The sequence below is a fragment of the Triturus cristatus genome, chromosome 5_1 (genome assembly GCF_964204655.1).
Source record: "Triturus cristatus chromosome 5_1, aTriCri1.1, whole genome shotgun sequence".
In the NCBI taxonomy this organism is placed as follows: Eukaryota; Metazoa; Chordata; class Amphibia; order Caudata; family Salamandridae; genus Triturus; species Triturus cristatus.
The window spans coordinates 215,778,181-215,799,097 of record NC_140587.1 but is presented as its reverse complement, the minus strand read 5'-3'; the positions used below and the strand labels follow the sequence as shown (position 1 = coordinate 215,799,097).

The window sequence follows — 20,917 nt, the reverse complement described above, 5'->3', positions numbered from 1 at the left end:
TATTGGCCTTTGCATGCGTCTTTCTAAGACAGCATGCAATTGGCCAAATGCGGGTGCATGTCCCGCCTTCTTTCTCTTGTGGCCTAGGGTCCACACGAGAGCGAGCATGAGCGCCATATGTTTCCAATTATCACGCCGCGTCTCGCGGCTGCGTTAATTTGAAACATATGACCAAACGCGGCGCTTTCACTTTCGCTCGCGCGCGCACCACTTCCGGGCTTGTTATAAGCGCACTGACGTTTACAAACTACGCAAGGGCTTTTCCAAAGCACACTTTTAGAAGCGGTGCCAAGATTATCTGAAATGTCTTTATTCCTTTAAACGTGCCCTTCAGACGCATTACACTTCAAAGGCAGCTAATGTATGCTGCCGGGCTCGGCGGCTGTTGCTCGGCCAGGCCTTTATGTGTGCAGTTTTTTGGTGCGAAGAAGCACCGTGGCTCCCCTTCCCCTCACTACTTGACTGTGAGCGAGCTTGAAGCGAACCCCAGTTCTTCACTGGGCTGCCTAGAAAGTTCATTCCCATCCAGTGAGATCACGTGACGTGCCCTCGTACCCCCCTCTTAAGTCCCCCTTAGGTACTTATTTTAAGCATTATTTTGGTACAACTAAAGCGCTGGTTATATATGAAGAATACTCCTAAGAGTGTTAGATAGTAGTGGCTCATTAATTATCGTGCTGCCAGGTGTGAAGTGGGCCCTGAATGTGTAAGCCCGACCAGCCTGTTTGATCAGCGTTGCCCTCTAAGGGCAGACGGGCCTTTGTTGTCTGCGGCCTCCTGTCACGCGGATGTGGATTGGGAGCCGGCCCGGTCTGCGGAGGGGTGGGATGCCGAGGGAGGCGGCGTGCGGCATGGAGCGGGGCACTGACTGGTTTGATATACATAGGTACCGTACGATGGTATGTAGGATGGCAAGAGTCCAGCTCGGGAGTGGCAGCAGGGCAAGGGGAGCACGCAAGGCGTGGACGGTAACGGGCGGCCCTACCAGAGAGTAGCACGGGATATGGCCTCAGGGAAAGTGGGCACATGCAGCATGGAGGACAGAGCCACCGTGGCCGAAGGGGCACTCGTAGATGCAGCTTAAAACGGGAGGGGTGTCACGAGCAGCAGGTAGCACAGCTGGTATTTACGTAGATTGAGCAACAGAACGGGAAGGTCACATGCAGGGGTCTCAGGCATCTGAAATGGATTCCCGTAGCAGGGCATAAGACTAAATAAATAGAGGAAGCGCAACATACACCTGCATGCGAGTCTTTCTTCCATTTCCTCTACTACAGGTACCTCCTCGAGACAACAGGAAGCGGAATACGCCCCGTCACTCGTGCCCAGGCCAGAACACCTGACACAGCTAACAAGCAACACCTGGCGCTTTCCACAGGTATTTAAGCGCTTTCTACACTGAAGCTCATTTCTCACGGAGCCTCTGCCCGGACAACAGGTTCATTGAGGGTCCAGCGACATCGCGCAGTAAGTACCTGTACTCCACCAAGCTAACGGTACAGCCACCATTCATGCTGCCCTCGGCCGTGCCTGTGTGTGCATCCTTTTACCATTACCTTGTTGGGTGCATACTATCCCCCTCCCCCAACAGCGGATTTCCTTTTCTTCCCCCAATTTAGAGTGCACATGGTCCTGGCCCCCGGCTGAGCTCCATGCTGATTTGTTCGCTACAATCAGGTGTAAGCAACTCCACTTTACTGTTTTCACCAACATTGGTCACAGTATATAGGCCTAATTTCACACACAATAACGCATATTGTGAGACCGGCCACTTTTTCACTGCCCGCCACTGACGCTAACACTACCGCCTTGTCCGTGGTCACCTTTAGGCACCTAGCACCGCCTCACTAAAAGCTTTTAGCCCACTACTAGGAGCCTTTACTTAAATCTTATGTCTGTCCCTCCCCCCCTTTTTTTTACCCCCTACAGGTACAACCCTAGAGGAAACACCTCTTGCACATATAAGCACCGTAGCGTGTGCTTTACACACAGGGCACTGACAAACTCATAACTACCCCTGTAACACCCCACACATATAAGGTCCTGACGAAAGCCAGTAGAAGAAAAGGCCTGGCTGAAACTAGTTGACCGCACAGGACGTCGGAGGCCATCAGCTTACCGTGCACGTCCCACAGCCTTTGTTTTTATCGACTGCCTGGGGCCCACCATTAAAACAGTCTTTGGGACACACAGGACAGTATTTTAAACCTCACTCAGAGCACACTCACAGCACCATCACGAACCAAAAAAACCCGCTCTGCATTAATTTGGCGTCAAAGCACACCTGAGGTACACTCGGTACCTCGGTGGGGCCCAATGATGAAGCATGCCACCAACTAGGTTGGTGGGTGAGGGCCTTCATAAAAAACCTAATGGTTTTTTTTCCACCCGCAGACATACAAACAATTTAAACCAGAGCTAGTTCTCATTGATTACTAACACATTAACTGAGGAAACGGACTAGCCTCTCTAGTTCTCCTCTCTCTTTTTGATTATAACATAAGACTACAAAGAACAGGGCGGTGTGGCACAGGTGAATGTGTGTGGCAGATATGACGTCAGCGGGCCTCAGCGGGAGCTTTGCACTGGCAGTTTATAGGGTGAATATACTTATAGGGTGGTGAGATGCACACCTGTGTACTCTTGTTTAAACTTCTGTTTTAAAGAACTCTTTAACCGTTGCAGACATTTTGGCGTGCAATGCTAGAATCGCGCTCCGTCCAGTTGCGCTTGCAAGTAAACATGAACACATAAGGACCCTTTTCGATCCCCAATCAAGCAGCACAGCCTAGTCCGTATTAAATGGATCCAATGAATCAAATTGGTACATGTACTCTTCTGCTCATTTTCTTCATTCCTTATCAATATTTTTTCTTCACTTATAGTTCGATTTATTTTATCCATTCTTAACCAAGGAAAGACCTCCTGTTTGTGAAGTTCCTTGGGAATTGGTTAAGAGTACCTGCACTTCTTTATTTTGAGAGAGACAGTACAGGCCCTTCTCAGCAGAGGTCCAATACTTTTAATTGTAGAGTTCCGACACTTCTCAGAAGCAAGTAGGCAGTGGCGGCTCGCAAAGGGCGTGCTGTGGGGTGTAGTAAACTCAGACATACGATGGAACGAAGAAACGTAATAATTACCTTCCTCCGTTCCGTCGTATTTCCGAGTTTACTACCCACCTGCCCGTCCCGCCTCACTACCCCGCAGCACGCCCTATGCAAGCCGCCATTGCAAGCAGGTACTCTGATATAGGGTACCTGCACTCCCATTTTTCTATTTCAAGCACCGTTATTTATGTACCGCTCCCCCATAACAAAAAAAATATAACAAACAAGCATGAGAACAGGCAGGAAGAAGTTGCCAGCAGTGCAAGTACAAAAAAACTAGAAGAAATTTTTTATGTTAGAATCTTTTTTTAATCTGGTTTTTCAGTTTTTTATAATGTCGTCTTTGTTTGTATAAACAAAAATGCTTAACACTTTTTATTATAACTTTTCAACATAATGCGCAGCAGCCACAATGCTCTAAAGTTCTGGCTAAACACATAAGGTCCCAAAGGCGAGACCTATTGACTATGCCAATGCTTGTTCTCTTATGTGATGTAGAATCCCTTTTTCCAAGACTAATCCTGGTTGGATGAAGCGGAACAGTATGTCTTTTTGTGATCTTGATGATGTCAGAAACACTTTAACTAATTCTCAAATAACAAATAAAACGTATTATGATGCAAAACGTGGTACCAGACCAGCCAACTTGCAAATTGGTCAATGGGTTTGCATTAAGAGTTCCAGAAAAGTACCCAAAGTTCATAGCAAATTTAGCCAACCTAAGAGAATTTCGAAAATTCATCATAGTACCGTAGTTTTGGACAATGGTGAGACTTGGCACATGAGTCGTTTAGCCTTAGCTCGTTCTGCTGAGACTGGAGATTTAGCTTCCTCTTCTCACCATTGTTCATCTTCTCCTTCTCCATTATGGTGTTATGAGAATACTTCTGAAGATGTTCCTGTAGTTCTTTCCAATGTGAGTAGTGAACCGGTGAATAATTTTACGGAACCTGTCAATAATTTTAGTGATGTTTCCAATGAATTACCTGTTATTTCCAGACCATTGTCTCAAAGGGGAGGATGTGTAGTATATGGCGTATTTGGTAAGTGTTTATTTTAATTATTTATTTCCTTTGCCATGTTAACAGAATCTAGAGCTCTGCCAACACTCTGTATTATAGGATTTCTGACTTGTATCCGAGGATTCGAATGTTACAGGCACTCTACCTGCTCCAGTCCTCTTTGACAGTTGTATCTTTACTTGGTTGCCAATAAAGGCTTAATCTTATATATTAAAGTGGCTGTTCCTTCGATGTTACTACAGTGGCCTGGATTTCCCTAATACATGAACAACATTATCGTTCATTAAATGCAGGGGACGGTTTTGCACAACACACATCCTTAAGTTGTGTATTTTGAGGTATTTTTATGAAGAAAAAGGAGGAAATTGAAACAATTGACTAGGAGAAGCCGGGATGCATTTCAGGTTTTTGGTTTCATGTAGTGAAATTCAGACACTGGATGTATATGCTTTCCTCTCCCTAAAACTCGATCCACCTTTACCACACACCTGTAGTGTTTTGTTATCCGTTCCTCGTGAAGCTTTCCTGGTCTTCACGAGGAACGGGAAGAATGTTCCAAGTTGTTGTTCAAATGTGTTCTGCATGCGCTGTGGCATGCGAGTAGCGGGGAACACGGGTTATCTTTTAAAAAATGTACACAGTTGCTGCAGGACGGTTAGCGGGCTTACCGGGCAGTCTCTGAGGGGATCTGAACCTGGAAGCTGCGACCTTCACTTGATCTCGTCTTTGCTTCAATAAATTTGGATTACAAATTCATTACGTGTTAGTCTTCACTACAACACCCCTCCGTGACCGCCAGCCTGCTTACATCAATGCGGCCCTCGGTTACATCACAGACCAAACTTTGTGGCCCCTGGGAAAATGTTTGCGAGTACCTACCCAAGCTATAGAGGATGCTGCTGGATCATCGCAAGAGACTACTTTGAAGCAATTCAAGAACAAGCATTTGCAATGCAATACGTCTCGCATTTAGGCGAGTTTGAGCTATTGAAATTGCAAATGACAATGCCTTTTATTTTTGTTTTCATTATTAAAACATAAATGAAAGGCATTGTCATTTACAATGCCAATAAATAGCTTAAATTCGCGGAAATGCGAGACCTATTGAAACGCACATTCTTATTATCTGTTGTCTGCCGTTTTGCATTAGAGCTTGGGTTATGATCTTTAAATAGCAATTAATGTATGGCTATTATTGTCCACTGTGCTCTTGCTTGTTATATTATTTCAATTATGAGCTTGGATGCTATTTCTCCTAAAACATCAATTATTGTCCTCAAAGCGTTATGCCTTTGGACAATAATAGCCAGACAGTACAAAGACATACACTGCCACCCAGTGACCTATGGAAGAAACTACATATATCATGTATTCACCTTTCTCTTGCTTGTTTTCCAAGTAATTCTCAACGTTTCAAGTTAGATTGTAAATGCACATTACGGATTGTTCGTGTATGCACGTAGATGTCGGCCTATGATGCTTGATGTTAGGCATCCGTGTTGCTGTCATCACCCACTGACGTGGCTGATCTCAGAAGCGTGGGCTAAATAAAAGGTTTGTTTGAGCTCTGCAGTAGATAGTGCAAACATGTGAATTCTAAATCATCAGGCAGGTAAGGCAAACAACCACGACACACAAAATACATTTATTCTGAAATCAGCAATTACAGAATTGCAAAAGAGTTTGTGACAGATCGGAATGTTGAGCCGTTCAGGGGCACTGCGTCAGCACATTGATTTCCAGAGGCTAACGAGGTTCTTAAAGGCCGCTGCCAGCCAATCTGAAACTATCTGCAAGAATCCGTGACGTGTTGTTATATAAAAGTCTTAACCGAGGATTGAAAGAGTAAACTATGACCATCGCACCTATTGCTGCAAGCATTTAAAGTAATGGAAAGGTTGTTTTAATCATGGCCACAAGTAGATTGTGGAATTAAAAACAAAACGACTGCTATGTAGAAACACCGGCCCCAGCTCTAATACTTTAGGAAGGGGGAGGCTTTTGGAATGAATGTGATTTAGCAAAACTTTGAAAAAATGTGCCCTCTGGCACAAGTTTCTGTTTTTACCATTTCAAGTTACTCGGTTGCTCAATCGCCCAAGTGTGCGTGCCCCACACAGAGCTACTTTTTGTTCATCCCGGCATGGAATTCATCCCATGAAAGCTTATGTTTAAGAAACGATGCTTTCATTTAACTTTTTTAAATGCGCGCTGTCAGCTGACACTGCTCATACCCGCCTCTTGCAAAGTTGCTGGGCGTTGATATAGTTGATGTGAATGTCCTCACTGTCTCTGGTTAAGCGAAAAGCGTACTCTTAGTCAGTACTTTAAATGGGAAAAAATAAGTGCAGGTACTCATTAAAATGAGCTAGAGGTGTAGTGAGGGGGCGGGGCTAAGGGCAAGACATGATGATACTCAACAACTTCCATATTAGTTGCAGCACATACCAAAACACATTATGTGTTTATATAAACAAAGCAGGTTAACTCATTACATAAAATGAAAGAAAAATGCGATAATATGTTAACATTTCCTTTTTTTGCAATAGTTGCACCTTCTTAATGTCATACTGTTAATTGCTGTTTGGCACAATACTATATATTTTTGAGCATGCGAGTAGGAAGAAACTGAAAATACCCCCACATCGCACCAAAGCTTTTATGGCACCAAGCAAATGAAGCAACTCATCATGACCTTCCCCAGAAGATATCTCTTGTCTCTTCCATCAATCTATCCATTCATCCTTTCATCCTACCATTCACCTGCTGATGTCCACCATTTAACCTTTACATTCTATCGTCTATTCAGTCTTTCATCAATCATTCAGTTTTTCACCATTCCGTCTATCCACCCTTCATATCCAAAAATATTCATCCATCCATCCATCTCCAAACCTATCCATTCGTCCTTTCACTCATCCATCTCTTTATCCACCCTTTCCCTCATCCATCAATCCTTTCGCTCATCCATCCATCAACCCTTTCACTCCTTTATTCTATCCACCCTTTCACTCAATCCCTCCTTTCACTCATCCATCATCCACCCTTTCATCCATCCTCCCTACCTTTCATTCATCCAAACTTTCACTTATCCACCCATCATCCGCCCTTTTATCCAATCATCCACCCTCTTTCACCCATGCATGCTTTCAATCATTTATCCACCCATACATCCACCCTTGCTCATTCATCCCTCCACTCACTCATTCACTTACCCACCCACCAACCCTCCCTTTTACGTTATCTATGAATCTTTGTCGCAGAGCAGACATGTACAAAGTGCCACACATTTTCTTTAAAATACCTCCTGAGAGTGTCTTGATTCTCAATCTTTCTTTCACTTTTTCTTACAAAAACAGGCATACACACAAACATAGCAGACACACAAAAGACTCAGGTATGATAAAAGCCATCTTTTCTCTTCACCTACCATGGCTTTTTTAATTGCCAACAGGGCTGGTCTGGCCGTAGCCTCATTGACATTGCCATGATTCCTGTGCTTGCACGAATGCACAGGATAGTGTGAATGTGATTGACAGCACAGGGTCTGAATGGACCCTTCTCTGTCAAGCACAGCGTGATTGCAAGCACCCGGACATTATTCAAATGAGCCCTGCTGAATAGCTCAACTGGGTTCAGATCGGGGGCTGCAGAAGCGGCACCTTGGCTGCCACAGACACTTAATACTTCTGCTCACCAGCACTGCCAATGAGCCTACCTTTTCATGAGTACCGGTACTCTCCAGAACAGTAGAGAAGTGCCGGTACTCACATCGATAAATCTAAAAAGTGCCGGTGCTCAGTACCGGTGAGTACCGGCCCACTTCAAGCACTGCTCTTAGTAACAAGCTGTCGCCATTGCACGAATAAAAACAAGCAGGAAGTGGGATAAGGGAGGGGGTGGCAAATGGAGTGCACTTTCGCGGCCGCTTTGATGTTCTCAGTGGCCGCGCGGCTCACTGAGAACATCAAAGCGGCCGCGAAATGATCACGCAGGCTCCCAAATGGTGCGCGCGCCCGGCGCACATGCACTGTAGTTGGTGGCCTGAAAGCACTGGTTTTCACTTCCAAATCCCCCTTTTACAAAAGCTCTCGCGAGAGCAGCGCTAAAGCGCTGGCTCAGGCGAGACCTAAAAAGCCTAATTTGTGATTGCACAGACATCAGTTTACTACGGATGTTATTTTAAATGAATGAAATGGATGGAAAGACCGATACAAAATGGCACAAGAGAATATCTGAAGATCAAGAGCGCCCGTGTCGTGCTGTAAAATGAAAGAGGCGAAGAGTAGACTCATTAGGATACTACTGCTACAGTTATGTGACTTCTGATAAACAGTATACACTGCCATAGCAAAAACTAAAGTAATTTGTAATAAAAGCGGCAGTGAAAGCAAGTATTTTGTTTTTCCTTATATCGGGTCTATGTACGGGGGCGAAAACGTATCTTTAACATAAAAAAAGCTCTTCCGTATTACATACAGGTACTCAGTGGAGTAACATCAGCCCCGGCGGTGCGAGGGGGCTATCTCCAGGGACCCCTCTGTGCACGGGCGGGAGCCCCTGGTCTGAGCTCCCCTGACTCGGTTCGTAGGGAGGGGGTCCCCTCCGTGTACTTTGCAGGCCCCCCACCCTCCCCTCAAGTTTCGTTACGCCAGTGCATGTACTGTCAGTAGGATGACTTGATGAAGTCCTTCTTCTATCTCTATATACGCACATGTTGTTTGAGCCTCGGTAATTTCCGGCTATTTCCGTTCATTTCGTCATTTGATTGTCAGCTCTATGCGGTATATATAGCTTACGCCCGCCCATCTACATCCTCTTTCCTGTACGGATTACAAGGTGCTCGGTTCTTCTTCGGAAGCTAAGGCCGTTTTGGAGCGTACTTCAATCCGGCGACTAGCACCCTCTAATCCACACATCCGCCCCCCAGAGCGACCCAGACTTTGACGCCATGGCCTCAGTATCCGAGCTGTCTTGTATTTACGCTGCTCTTATCCTCCACGACGACGACGTGCCCGTCACGGTGAGCACCGGGAACTGCAGTGTACAACATGGCGGCGCTCACGTTTGGCTCTCACTTCGTAGTTTCTCTGCAGAATTCTTACCCTAAAGGGGGGGAAATCCGTTTCCGAGTGGTTGGCCCTCGGACTGATTTTAAGTATGTAAAGGCGCGAAAGTGCTGTCTTTATGGGCTTTTCTTGATGCTAGCGGGTCCTTTTGCCCCTTTCGAGCTGGACGCTGTCGTGTTCTCTTATCCAACCAAAAGTCCTCTGAATTGGTAGGACTTCAGGTCCCGAAATACAAAGAAAAAAATACATGGAGTCGGTATCTTATTCAGAGGTACCCGTGGAGTTTGAAGACTCGATGCTTCAGGTTGTGCTAGATGTTACTCAAGGCTTCTATGTTGTGGTGTACAATCTACGTGTTACATCTGCAGATTGTACTAATCTGTTCATATTTCCATCGTTACCAGTGCTATTGTGTGACAGCCAACCCTATTGAAACGTTTGTGCGGCGCTTCTGTTTAAGACCTACGAGATGGAGTTTCAAGTTGTCGGACAACACGGCTATTGCTCAAAAGACCGGCATTCAAACACAGGCAGTACAAGGTTAATCTGCGCTTTGCTTTAAGACTGGCCTGAAGCTATTTTCGCTTTTATTGAAATTGCTCGGACTAAAATATTGTTGCATCGTTGAGTTGTATGTAAGATTAGGGATGCTTTTATGTTCAGGGGCGAGTCACTCTTATGCTTTATTGAAAATAATGCTGTGGGCACCATTAATTGTGTTAAATAAGGATGCCCCCTTATTTTGGGGGTGGGAGGGGCAGGCTGAACTATTTTCACTTCACCTATTGTCTAGCGTCTACTAGCTATGATGAAGCACTTGCCCTACAGGTTGTACGCTGCATATTATAAGCCTTCTGTTAGTGATTGAACACGTGTGAAATTTGTTGGTGGTAATATCGTTTACATTCTGAGCCATACAACTTGAAATATTCCTATGTAATTTAGTACGATAATTCTTATTAGTGTAGGTGCCATATTTAAAATTAAACACCCTTAATTTAACTGTCGTTGAACTGCATAATATTCAATCATGCCACTTAATTAGAGTTTCGCTGTTATTTTTGTGGTTATTGTACTTTAATGATGTGGACTAACATGCGTGAACAAGGAAATAATGTAAACTCCGTTTAACCTTCTAACACCCCCTCCCCACCACCGGACTGATATGCATAACCCACCGTATTGGCCATCTGTGAGATTAAGGAATCCATGTTACAGGCCGACACTTTCTGACAGTCAGACACCCTCAGATCAAGTCTGAGAAGCAGGCTGTCCTGTTTGATTGCACTTTCAGAATTATAGCCACATATAAAATCCTATTTTGGGGCAGATTTACAAGCCCCTTCCACCACTTTTGCACCGTTGTTGCGTCACTTTTGTAACGCAGCTGCAGTGTAAAGTTTGCGGCCTATTTACGTGATGCATCTAGGGGAGATGCGTCACGTTGTAAAGCCCTGCGCCACATTAAACCTGGGTCAGGTTGTATGCAGGGTGGGCGTCCCGTCGCAGGAAGTCCCGTAAAAGTGATGAAGTGAAATCTACAAGATTTCACTGAGTCACTTTTACGTCCATGATGAGTCAAAACCCTGCACCTGCTTAAAGCAGGCGTAAGGAGTGACGCAGCATGCTGAGCATTGGGCGCCCCTGAGCATTGCTGGAGTTGCGTCGTGCTTGTGACACGACTCTAGCGATGTGACTCTTCTGTCAACAGATGGGTCAGAATTTCTGACTCTTCTGTCAACAGATGGGTCAGAATTTCTGACTCTTCTGTCAACAGATGGGTCAGAATTTCTGACTCTTCTGTCAACAGATGGGTCAGAATTTCTGACTCTTCTGTCAACAGATGCGTCAGAATTTCTGACGCATCTGTCAATCCTTGCACCATGGTGCGCCGTATTGTAAATACGGCGCATCCATGGTCACGCAAGGATTTGGCATGTTGGTGCAGGGAAAGTGACGCATCTCTACAGATGCGTCACTTTCTTGTAAATCTGCCCCTCAGTTTCTATTCTAGTGCTACAGCAAACCAATGCAGGGTGTCAAAGCTCTTTACGGAACATACATTAAACATTGACAATAAATCATGTGCAAATCAATGTACAGGATGAGTTACATGAGACAGGGTTACAAGGTGTAGGAGTCCTTGTGCTATGTACAAGGATGACAATATATGAAATGCATGAAACAAAAGACTCTGTTAAAAGCAGTAACCCACTTTGCTATATATAAAATACAAATCTGTCATCTGCATGTGATGTGCTTTGCAGGAGACACATCAACCTTGTACTACTTTGATTCAAATCTGGAACTTCACTGAACCCTCCAACAAATGCGTTAATCTCAAGAGTTCTTTCACCATTACTATTCTCTGAGTTTTAGTGGGCACTTTTGCAGTAGATGCCTTAGCCCCATCAAATATTTCAAAATGTAGACTTTGCAACCAATTAAGCATAACCTATACTACCTTGCTTATCCTTGTTGCAAATTTCTTTCTGGCAGGGTTTTAAAAAACATTAGTTGAGGCCCATATTTTGTCGGGATTGTGGCACTTTTTGGCACAACCTAGACGCTAATTTTTTTATTTTTATCCCATAATGCGCTTAAATGTACTCGTGATATACCTGATAATAATGTGAAGTCCTTAATATCTGCTGTCACTTCCTTGGTCACATGCAATGTCACGCATCGTGACATCATGCTCTGTGATGGCACGATTCATGATTTCTTTCACTTGCATACCGGTTAGTCCCCTCCCTTTATTTTAGGCCTTGTGGCCCTCCCTTTTAAAAGTTTATGGGTATAGTTTTCATGGTAATGTTTTCCCCCGATGGGTTTGCATGGACCGTGCAAATCAACTATTGTGCTGGACTTCATCGCCCCACTGCTATTTAAAATTAACTTTAACGCCGTTTCAATGATTCTTTATTTTAGGAGGACAAAATCAATGCCTTAATTAAGGCGGCAGGAGTGTCGGTGGAACCTTTCTGGCCTGGTCTCTTTGCAAAGGTAACTATCTGTCCAGTTTAGTGAAAGTTTAGAATTTATACATGTACATTTCATTTGCCTATTAAAATGTTGGCATTGGGCCCTAGGCAGGGAACACGTCTGTGACAGACACTCGTATTTTATTACAATGTTGTTGGTTCTATCTGTAGGCAGTCCTGCTGATTAAGAAGTTAAGATCGGGTGTACAATCTGATCTTTGAATCATCATCAACCGAGTACTAGAGTGATTACCATGCCAGATAGTTTAATCTCACTTTTATGAATTTTAGCCACTTACTGGTATTTTCAAATTTCTGCTTAATGCTAAATTGACGCCCTTGCTTCAATGCGTTAATTACAAACCATTTTTCTTTTTTAATAACGGAGTACACCAGCCAGGTTAACAATTGCATGGGGGGCCTTCTACATAAGAGACGTGGGCATTTAAAGTATAGTATTTCAGTGGCCTGTTGGAAGACTTCGTATAGTAAATTGCTTAACAAAACTCACACCCACGTGATTAATTGTTAAAATTAAGTGGGTTGAATAGGTTTTTTTTTTTTGGTACGGTTTTAATCTTGTGTGGCTATTTTTATAGCTGGCCCTACATTTCTCAAGGTTTGTGACCTAGTATTGCAGCTGCAACAGGTTATGTAAGCTCGAGACGTGGACATGTACTATGCCTTTTGCATGTATCCCTATAAATTTGCACACTGCTGGTTTTGGAGTATCTTGCTTTTCCGTGCAGGAAACCCGTCACTCCGTGTGCCAGAACAAGTCCTTTTCAGACAGCCTGCCTCTTATGCTGTGGGATGGCAGGTTCGCAAACAGAAGGAACACTCTTCACAGGAAAATGATTGCGACTTGAAGATTTTGCCTTTCTAAGCCTATAGGCAGACATGAAATCTTTGGTTAAAAGGGGTCCATGTAGGAGTTAATTTAAGCCTACATCGAGCTGGGTTCATGAATAGATAAAAGCTTAAGACAAACAGATCTATTTTAATAGACCGCAATATGCTTGGTTGGTATGGAATTAATGGTTCATGCATATAGTGCAAAATCAATTCCTAATGAGTCTTAGCAAGTACTCTGTGCTAGCCCGGCAAGACTGGAACTTTTGTCATACTGTGTTTGGGAGCACTAAAAGAGGACTGCCCTGCACTCTTAAATATTAGTTGCATCCCTTCAAATGGAGGGACTTCACTCTAATGCAAGAATTTCAGTTTCCAATAGTGCTTTGAAGGCAGTGCTAACTTTTAACTGTAGACACTGCAAAGTCAAGCTTATTCAGGGGCACCAGAGAAGGGTACTGTTGAGGGGAGACTAGAACTTTGCTGAATTGACAGGGTCATTGTGTTAAATGAAGCACTAAATGCAATGAACTAGAGGTTTCCCCCCGCCACCCACGGCAGAAGCTATACAGTCAACAATTATGCAGACACTTATTTTTTAATGTGATAGACGCAATTGGTAACAAGATTGGAGTTAATTGACTTGAGATTTTGTCTGTTTCGATGCAAACCTTAATGGATGTTGGCCATGTTTGTGCTGTTGATGGTGAAATCTTTCCTTTCCTCAGGCTCTTGCTAACATTGACATCGGAAGCCTGATCTGCAATGTAGGAGCTGGTGGTGGAGGTGCCCCGGCAGCCGGCGCTACAGCTGCTGCAACAACTGCTGCTGCTCCTGGTAAGTATTTTTTTCCCCCTTCAGAACATTACCTAGTTGAATTTTGTTGCAAATTCAAATCCTGGCAGACACGACTATTTCTTTTGAGGTTGCAAAATTAAATATTTTAAATAGATCATAGTAATGCATTTGGTTATGTTGTCTTGTCAAATGCCTGTGGGTCAACAACCTGGAGTTGCTGTTTTCTTCCAAGCTTTCCTTCATAGTTCACTAAATCGCCAGGCCAGTGATTCTTTGTCTGTGGACCAATGGGAGTGTGCAAGCTCAACTCATGGTGTTCAATTGCTTATACAATTTAAAGTTGGCAGACAGAATACTCAAGCCAACATTAACATCTTAACATGCTTTGTGAAAGTGAAGGCATTTGAAATTGGAATTAAATGAGTTAGTAACATCTTGGTTTTGGGGGGGGGGGGGGGGGAGCTGTAACCTTTCAAACAATCTGTAGGGACAATTGGTGGCCTCAGTTGAAGCACTGGTGTGCACTGAAAGCATTTTTTTTTATTATAGCAAAAAGGCAGTTTGCTAGCCGCTAGCAAATTGCCATTTCGAAGAACAAGTCTATTCTGAAAAGCTCAAGTCCCATTAAAAACTTAAATTTGTTTGAACAAAATTTCGTAATTTGTGTACTGTTCGCGGTTAGTCCTAGAAACATAGATTGTTAACTTCGCTGTGTCCACATTTTGCAGTAGTGATTTAAGTAGAGGTTCACAGAATCCCAAAGGTTATGAACAGCAACCCTACTCTTTCATATTGACTCCTCTGTTCAAGGATCGCATCCACAAATAGGCACGTACAACATTCTTAAACTTCTATTAATGTACAAAATCGATACTTTCTCCCTTCTGTGAACTTTGTCCAGGCCTAGTGTCCTCATTCATTGATGGGAGGCCTCAAGTCCTCGTCAACCCCAATAAAGATCTTCACACAGCAGCATACCAGACGCCAACCAATTACAGTTCAAGTTCAAAGTACTACATTGGGCCACTCTCCTTGACAAAATCTGTTGTGAGCCATTGGGCACTTAAGTTAAACGACACTGCCGTTTCTGAACTCAACTGGTTGTTGACACACTGAGTTAATCTCTAACCAGTTTAGAAATCCAGGGGACTCTTAAAGTGTGGCAACATCCTTTTTCAGTATGAGTCGGGCTCTGGAATTGCATGATTTCGCTCTGCTCACCTCAATGTGTTGTAGGTCTCGCTGAGCCAAAGGCTCGAAGATACATTTTGTATGTGGGATTTTCGAAGTGCTACCCACAGTCTTTTTGGCTGGCCTAAACCTTGAGTGCACGATCACATGCACCTGCACAGCTGCTCCCATTCCCCCCCCCCCCCTCCCTTCTCTATAGCTTTGGCTCCTTTGTTTTTTATTACACCCTCCCTTCTCTCCCCGCTGTTTTCACACTACCCCCTCCCTTCTAATCAGTTTCCTTTAACTACTTCAAATGCAGCACGCGCACCCCTGCTTTCACTTTTGCCGTGTCTCAGCGCTTTTATGTCTTGTGTTTCTTAAGGTCTTCGCCGGTTTTTTTTTTTACGGTGTTTCGTGAGAATGTCTATCAATGGGCTTTCAGAGAGGCCACTGCTCCAGGGGTGCCATAAAATTCGCCTTTCTGCTGGGAATAGTTACAGACCTGTAAATCTGTGCACACTCACGGCGCAACTTTCATTATGTAAGGACGACTTTTCCCGCCGCTGACCTCACTTTTCAAATCTGAGACACCCGACCCAACCCACCCACCCAACACAGGCCCCTCTTCTAAATTTTACCACTATATTAACAGAGCCGGGGTACGGGGGGTTCTTGTTTATAGATTCTGCATTATTCGCCAGTAGACATCAGCACCACTTTTTCAATTTAACCTCTTCTGTGCCCATGACGAGAGTCTCGGCATGGGCACAGCGCGACTGTGCTCCATGACGAGACTATCTCGTCACGAAACCCACCCACTATGGGAAGCGCCAGGCACATGAGGGGGAAAAGGCCTGGCACCCAAGGGGTTAATCTACCTGTGGTATTGCATTTATTTAGCGCTTCTTATTCTTGTCGAAGCCGGGAAGCGCTTTGTTCCAAATCAAAGTGAGAGCATATTTATCTCAACAGCTTTTTCTCTCGCACTCGGCATCAGTTTCCTTTCTGCTCGCTTGATCGCGTCTCCGATCACTTTAACTACTTCGAATGCAGCGCGCGCACCCCTGCTTTCACTTTTGCCGTGTCTCGGCGCTTTTATGTCTTATGTTTCTTAAGGTCTTCGCTGTTTTTTTTTTTTTTCAGTGTTTCGTGAGAATGTCTATCAATGTGCTTTCAGAGGCCACTGCTCCAGGGGTGCCATAAAATGCGCCTTTCTGCTGGGAATAGTTACAGACCTGTAAATCTGTGCACACTCACGGCGCAACTTTCATTATGTAAGGACGACTTTTCCCTCCGCTGACCTCACTTTTGAAATCTGAGACCAGTTTACAAAACACCCGACGTTACTGACTCCTGACCATACAAGCACTAAACTAATTAACACCAATTGCAAGTCACTCACTCACCCCCCGTCTGCACTAAAAGACAACACACTCTTAGGACTACCATCCCTGCTTCTGACAGCACAGTCTCATTCACTGACCAGTGACCTATGCTGAACGGCAGGCTGCCTCAACTCTGCCCAACTGTGTCCTGTGTGAGGGGAACTGCCTCAGGCTTTGCCCCACCTCTTCCTGTCAGTAGTGGCGACTGCACCAGCTGCCAACCTTCAGTGCCCTTTACTTCTGCTTAGCCTGGGTGAGCAGTCTCCTCTCTTCTACCATTACTGAAATTGTGCATATTCTGTGCCAGCACCTGACACTCTCACTGCCTCTCAGTGGTACCCAGTGTTTAATTTCAGCCGATGGTTTCCAGTGCTCAGCACTTAATAATCCACACCAGCGCTTTTCATGAGCACCAGTTACGGGCACGTTCATTTATGGAAGGCACAGGGAGATTAAGTGATTTGTCCAGAATCACGGGATGTTGAGCACACGCTAAGACTTGAACCTGGTTCCCCATTTCTGAAGTCGGCAGTTCTGGCCATTACACCACATCCTCTTCCCACTTTCATGGCTAGTAGTTAGCCCTGTTTTAGGCGGCGCTAACCGGAGAAATGGGCTGGTGAAAGCTGCCTCCTGACAAGAGCGCCGGCACTTATTTTGTTTTATAAATTATCCACTGGTGGTACCTCCTTTTCTCACACCTGTCCAAAGTCCAATTCAGTACTACCACCCTGAATCTAGCTCGCCCCCCCCAACCCTGCAGCCTCTCAGTGGCACTTCTTGTTCTCTAACCATTGGTCGGCTGCCCTCAAATCTCCCAGTTAGAATAAAATGATGTGCCCTCTCTGCACCTTTACCCGTGAGTCCCCATTCACTCCTGCCTACAGTCTTGTTCTCACTGCTGGTGGTGTGTCTTCCCGCCTACCACCTCCCACAAAATGGAGAATAGACACCGCCATTGTGGGCATGCTTCGAGGAACACATTTGCTTTGCCTTTACGTGGTCGCTGGGGATCATCTCAGCAGTCCACATTTTATTACATCTCCTCTGAGGACCTCAGAACTGGGCAGCATATGACAGATGTGCCCCTTGATGCCCTGTAGCCTCCCCCTTGCCACTTCTCCTGAACTGCCCTGAAGTTACCACTCTAGCCACACATTGATCTCTGTGGTGCAAGCTGCCAGGCTACTTTGGCTCACTCACTGCTTGATACAAACGCCATGTGTTGCTCAGCATTTCTGTTCTACAGACATATCCCTCCTTCTGCTCTTTTTGCACCCCCTTAAAACCCATGCCAGTCCAGCTTGTGACCACTAGTGCTGGAAGAAATTTTAGAATGGGGGTGCTGCCATCAATGTTGCAATCACTGATGCTGAAAACTCCTAGCATAAGACAAAGAACCAAGTGTCACAAGTGAGCCACGCCCATTCAGCAAGAGAACGGTGAAGGCGGAGTATATAACTGGTGTTGCATTTGTGGAGCACACTGTCACAAATATATTCTAAAGAATGGGGCTTAATTTGTAAAACAAAACACGTGCCGGAGTCGTCGTCGGGAGGCCACTGCAGATTGCACCACACATTGCCACTGTACTTACTAACTATCACACTAAAGTGTCGCAATTCAGACTGTTCGAGGCCGCCAACACTTTAAGAATGGCTGAGGTGGCAGGTATTAGTTGTTAATGTATTTTGAATTAACAAACATGTTGTTCTGCTTATCTTTAAATTGCACAAGCAGCGCCACCATATGGCAGCTGTCATAAGTGCAGGTTTAGGCAATTAAGTGCCGGTGCCGAGCAGGGCAAACCACTGGCTCAAATTAGGCACCGATGGTAGCACGCTGTCGCTTAGACAGCACATTTTCCATTGAAGTGAACACTAAATTTGCTCAGACACAAGTTTTACTGATAAAACTATACTGTGCAAAAAGATAATGTGTGAAAATTGGGCTTCAGCAAATGTTTGTTATTTGTCCTTCAAGTAAGGTGTCTTGATTCGTTTTCATTCTGTTAAAATCTTTGTTTCCATCATAGTTCAGAATTAGAAACAACTTTTTTTGTGCTTTTCTAACTTTATTTTGAAATATTCGTGCAGTTCATTTATAGGTATTTAAATTGTGTTGTGTGTTAGAATAAAATGACATCCTACAGTATTTTAATTCACACCAGCAAGACTCTCACTTAGTTCACTGTACAAAATCCCCACACTTCGTAGTCAGAGAAAGAAAAGAAACCCCAGTCTCCATGTTAAAAGAATAAGTAACAATTTGTTAGGAGACTAGACTGCCATTTGACGTCTGACTTTGAACGAACAGCAAATGTGGCAAGATCAAAACAAAATAATTGTAATCTTTAATGCTTAGTCACTTTAGGACCTCACGCATGTTAATTTTTGGGGGGTGCCAGCATCCCCGCACCCCAACTTCCAGTGCCTATTGGAAGCGAGGAAAAAAGAAATATCAGGGGCGGGAACATATGATCAGGCGCATCTCTGTATTTCTAGCGGGGATCGTGTTTTTAACACAGTAGTAAAATCACAGCGCGGGGCCACTTCACTCCCACCTGTCCAATATGTCAGAACATTTAAATCTCCACTTCTGACACCTCCCTTTCTTATCTCTCTCATAATGCCCCCCAGGATTCCATGCTCACAAAAATAGCCCAATGTGCCATGCTAACCTCTGTACGGATTGTGGAATGAGGTATAACCATAGATGTGTTTGGGGGGGTGCAGAAAATGTGAAGAATATATTAACCCCCACAACCTATCTAGCCATACGTATGCAATAATTTGCCAATAAAGTTCAACCACGCTATACCAAAATTGACAAGATAGCTATTGGTGGTGCCAACATTTTAACGCTTTCCTCTACTGTAGTAATCCAGGGGCCGTCTCATGAACAGTTGTGCTGCTCAGAGCTGAGCTCTTGGGGTCTGTATGTGGAGTGTCTTGGGGGGGGGATGCTTTTGGCTCTGAATAGCTTTGAGTTAGTGCTCGACAGCTGCGCTTGGAGACAGAGGCCAATGGTTGCCTCATGTTTCCGAGGTGTTCTCTGAACCTCACGCAGTAACTCAAGAGATTTAGAGTTAATATAGGCAACCATTTTGATTCACCAGTCATTGCAATATCAAACATGTGGAGGCATATTGACCGAGGCATTCTGGAATTGTGAATATAGGACTCTTTAACACTCTCATGCTTTTGTGAATAGGCCCTCGAGCAATTAAAATAGGAGCAACTTTGGAAATTTCATCTAAAATGATTGTAGATACATAGGACCGCGCCCTCTTTGCTCTTTTACTAACAGGGCTTTGGACATTTCAGGACCCATTCACAAGGGCGTGTAAACGTATGTTAACGAGTCCTCCAGCTGTGCTACTTTGCGGACTCATACATGCTTTTGTCAGTCGGCCTTAGGCTGTTCAAGAGTTTTCACAATGCAGTGATCTATTTTTGTATTTAAATATGTACTTGGCTGTTTTCCTACCTTATTTATTTTTGGAAATTTGGTACAGGTCAGGCTTAGCCCACAGGAGCTGCAGACAACTTTACAGAACAATTTTTATTGTACATGGGGTTCAGATGCGACTGACTGGATTACACTAATGAAGATGTAGAAGTTTGCAAGAACCTCAAACAAAACTCCACCCACAGCATGTTTAATTTTATACTTTTAAGTTACACATATTTACAATTGTAGGCAGAGAGCGATAGTAATTGACGCAGAATCCCTTTTAAGTACAAGAACCAAAATTAGGACCCAAATCGAACGTTCCAAAGCTTTGAACTTTAGCCTGTAAACAATGCTGCTCCCTAGTGAAACCAGCATTGGCATAGCCAATAGGTCTCGCCTTTGGGACCTTATGAGTGTTTAGTTATCCAGCACAATATCCTTGGTGCAACAACTTCAACTGTTGCATGGCTAAACACTTATAAGGTCCCAAAGGCGAGGCCTATTGGCTATGCCAATGCTTGTTTAGAATATACTTTTTGTTCTGGGTGTCAGCTGGAAACATAGCCTGTTGCTGTTCTCATGTTTGCTATGCATGCTGGTAAATATAGTGATATTTTGATATTTTCTATTTGGGCCAAGTTCGTGTTTTTTTTTCTTTTTTTTTTTTTAATACAACAAAAAAATGGCATTTTTCAGGGACCACTCTATACTGAAATACTGGTTAAATGAACATTTTTGTTCAATGTATGAAAGGTGCTGTTGACCAGTAGTAGTCTTTCTTTCACCTTCCACCTTTTTACTGCTTTGGCTTCAGATACCCTTGGGATTGTGCTTTAAGCAGAGTAATATGCTGTTCACATTGCAGACTTGCCTCATAAGTAGATTTTCTAAATTATGCTCTTGTTGCCACAAGTCTTAACTAATGTCCTCTTCCCTTTCAGCTGAGGAAAAGAAGAAAGAGGAGGAAAAGAAGGAAGAGTCTGAAGAATCTGATGATGACATGGGCTTTGGTCTTTTTGACTAAATGGACATTAATCAGACTTTTAATAAAGTAAAAAAAAAAAAAACAAA

General features: G+C 44.1%; 1 protein-coding gene across 1 annotated transcript; it reads left to right on the top strand.

Annotated features, from left to right (window-relative positions):
• The first annotated feature begins 8,934 nt into the window (after positions 1-8,934).
• Positions 8,935-20,917, top strand: RPLP1 (ribosomal protein lateral stalk subunit P1). Its single transcript, XM_085604852.1, has 4 exons — positions 8,935-9,152; positions 12,130-12,204; positions 13,763-13,871; positions 20,788-20,917. Exons 1-4 carry the CDS (start codon positions 9,081-9,083, stop codon positions 20,868-20,870), a joined length of 339 nt encoding a protein of 112 aa, XP_085460978.1. The 5' UTR covers positions 8,935-9,080; the 3' UTR covers positions 20,871-20,917.

What these genes read in the sequence shown, in the direction of transcription:
- RPLP1 (XM_085604852.1), top strand. Translation starts at nt 9,081, where the DNA reads ATGGCCTCAGTATCCGAGCTGTCTTGTATTTACGCTGCTCTTATCCTC. An exon ending in ACGACGACGTGCCCGTCACG is followed by an intron (nt 9,153 to 12,129) that starts GTGAGCACCGGG and finishes TCTTTATTTTAG; the next exon opens with GAGGACAAAATCAATGCCTT. An exon ending in GGCCTGGTCTCTTTGCAAAG is followed by an intron (nt 12,205 to 13,762) that starts GTAACTATCTGT and finishes TCCTTTCCTCAG; the next exon opens with GCTCTTGCTAACATTGACAT.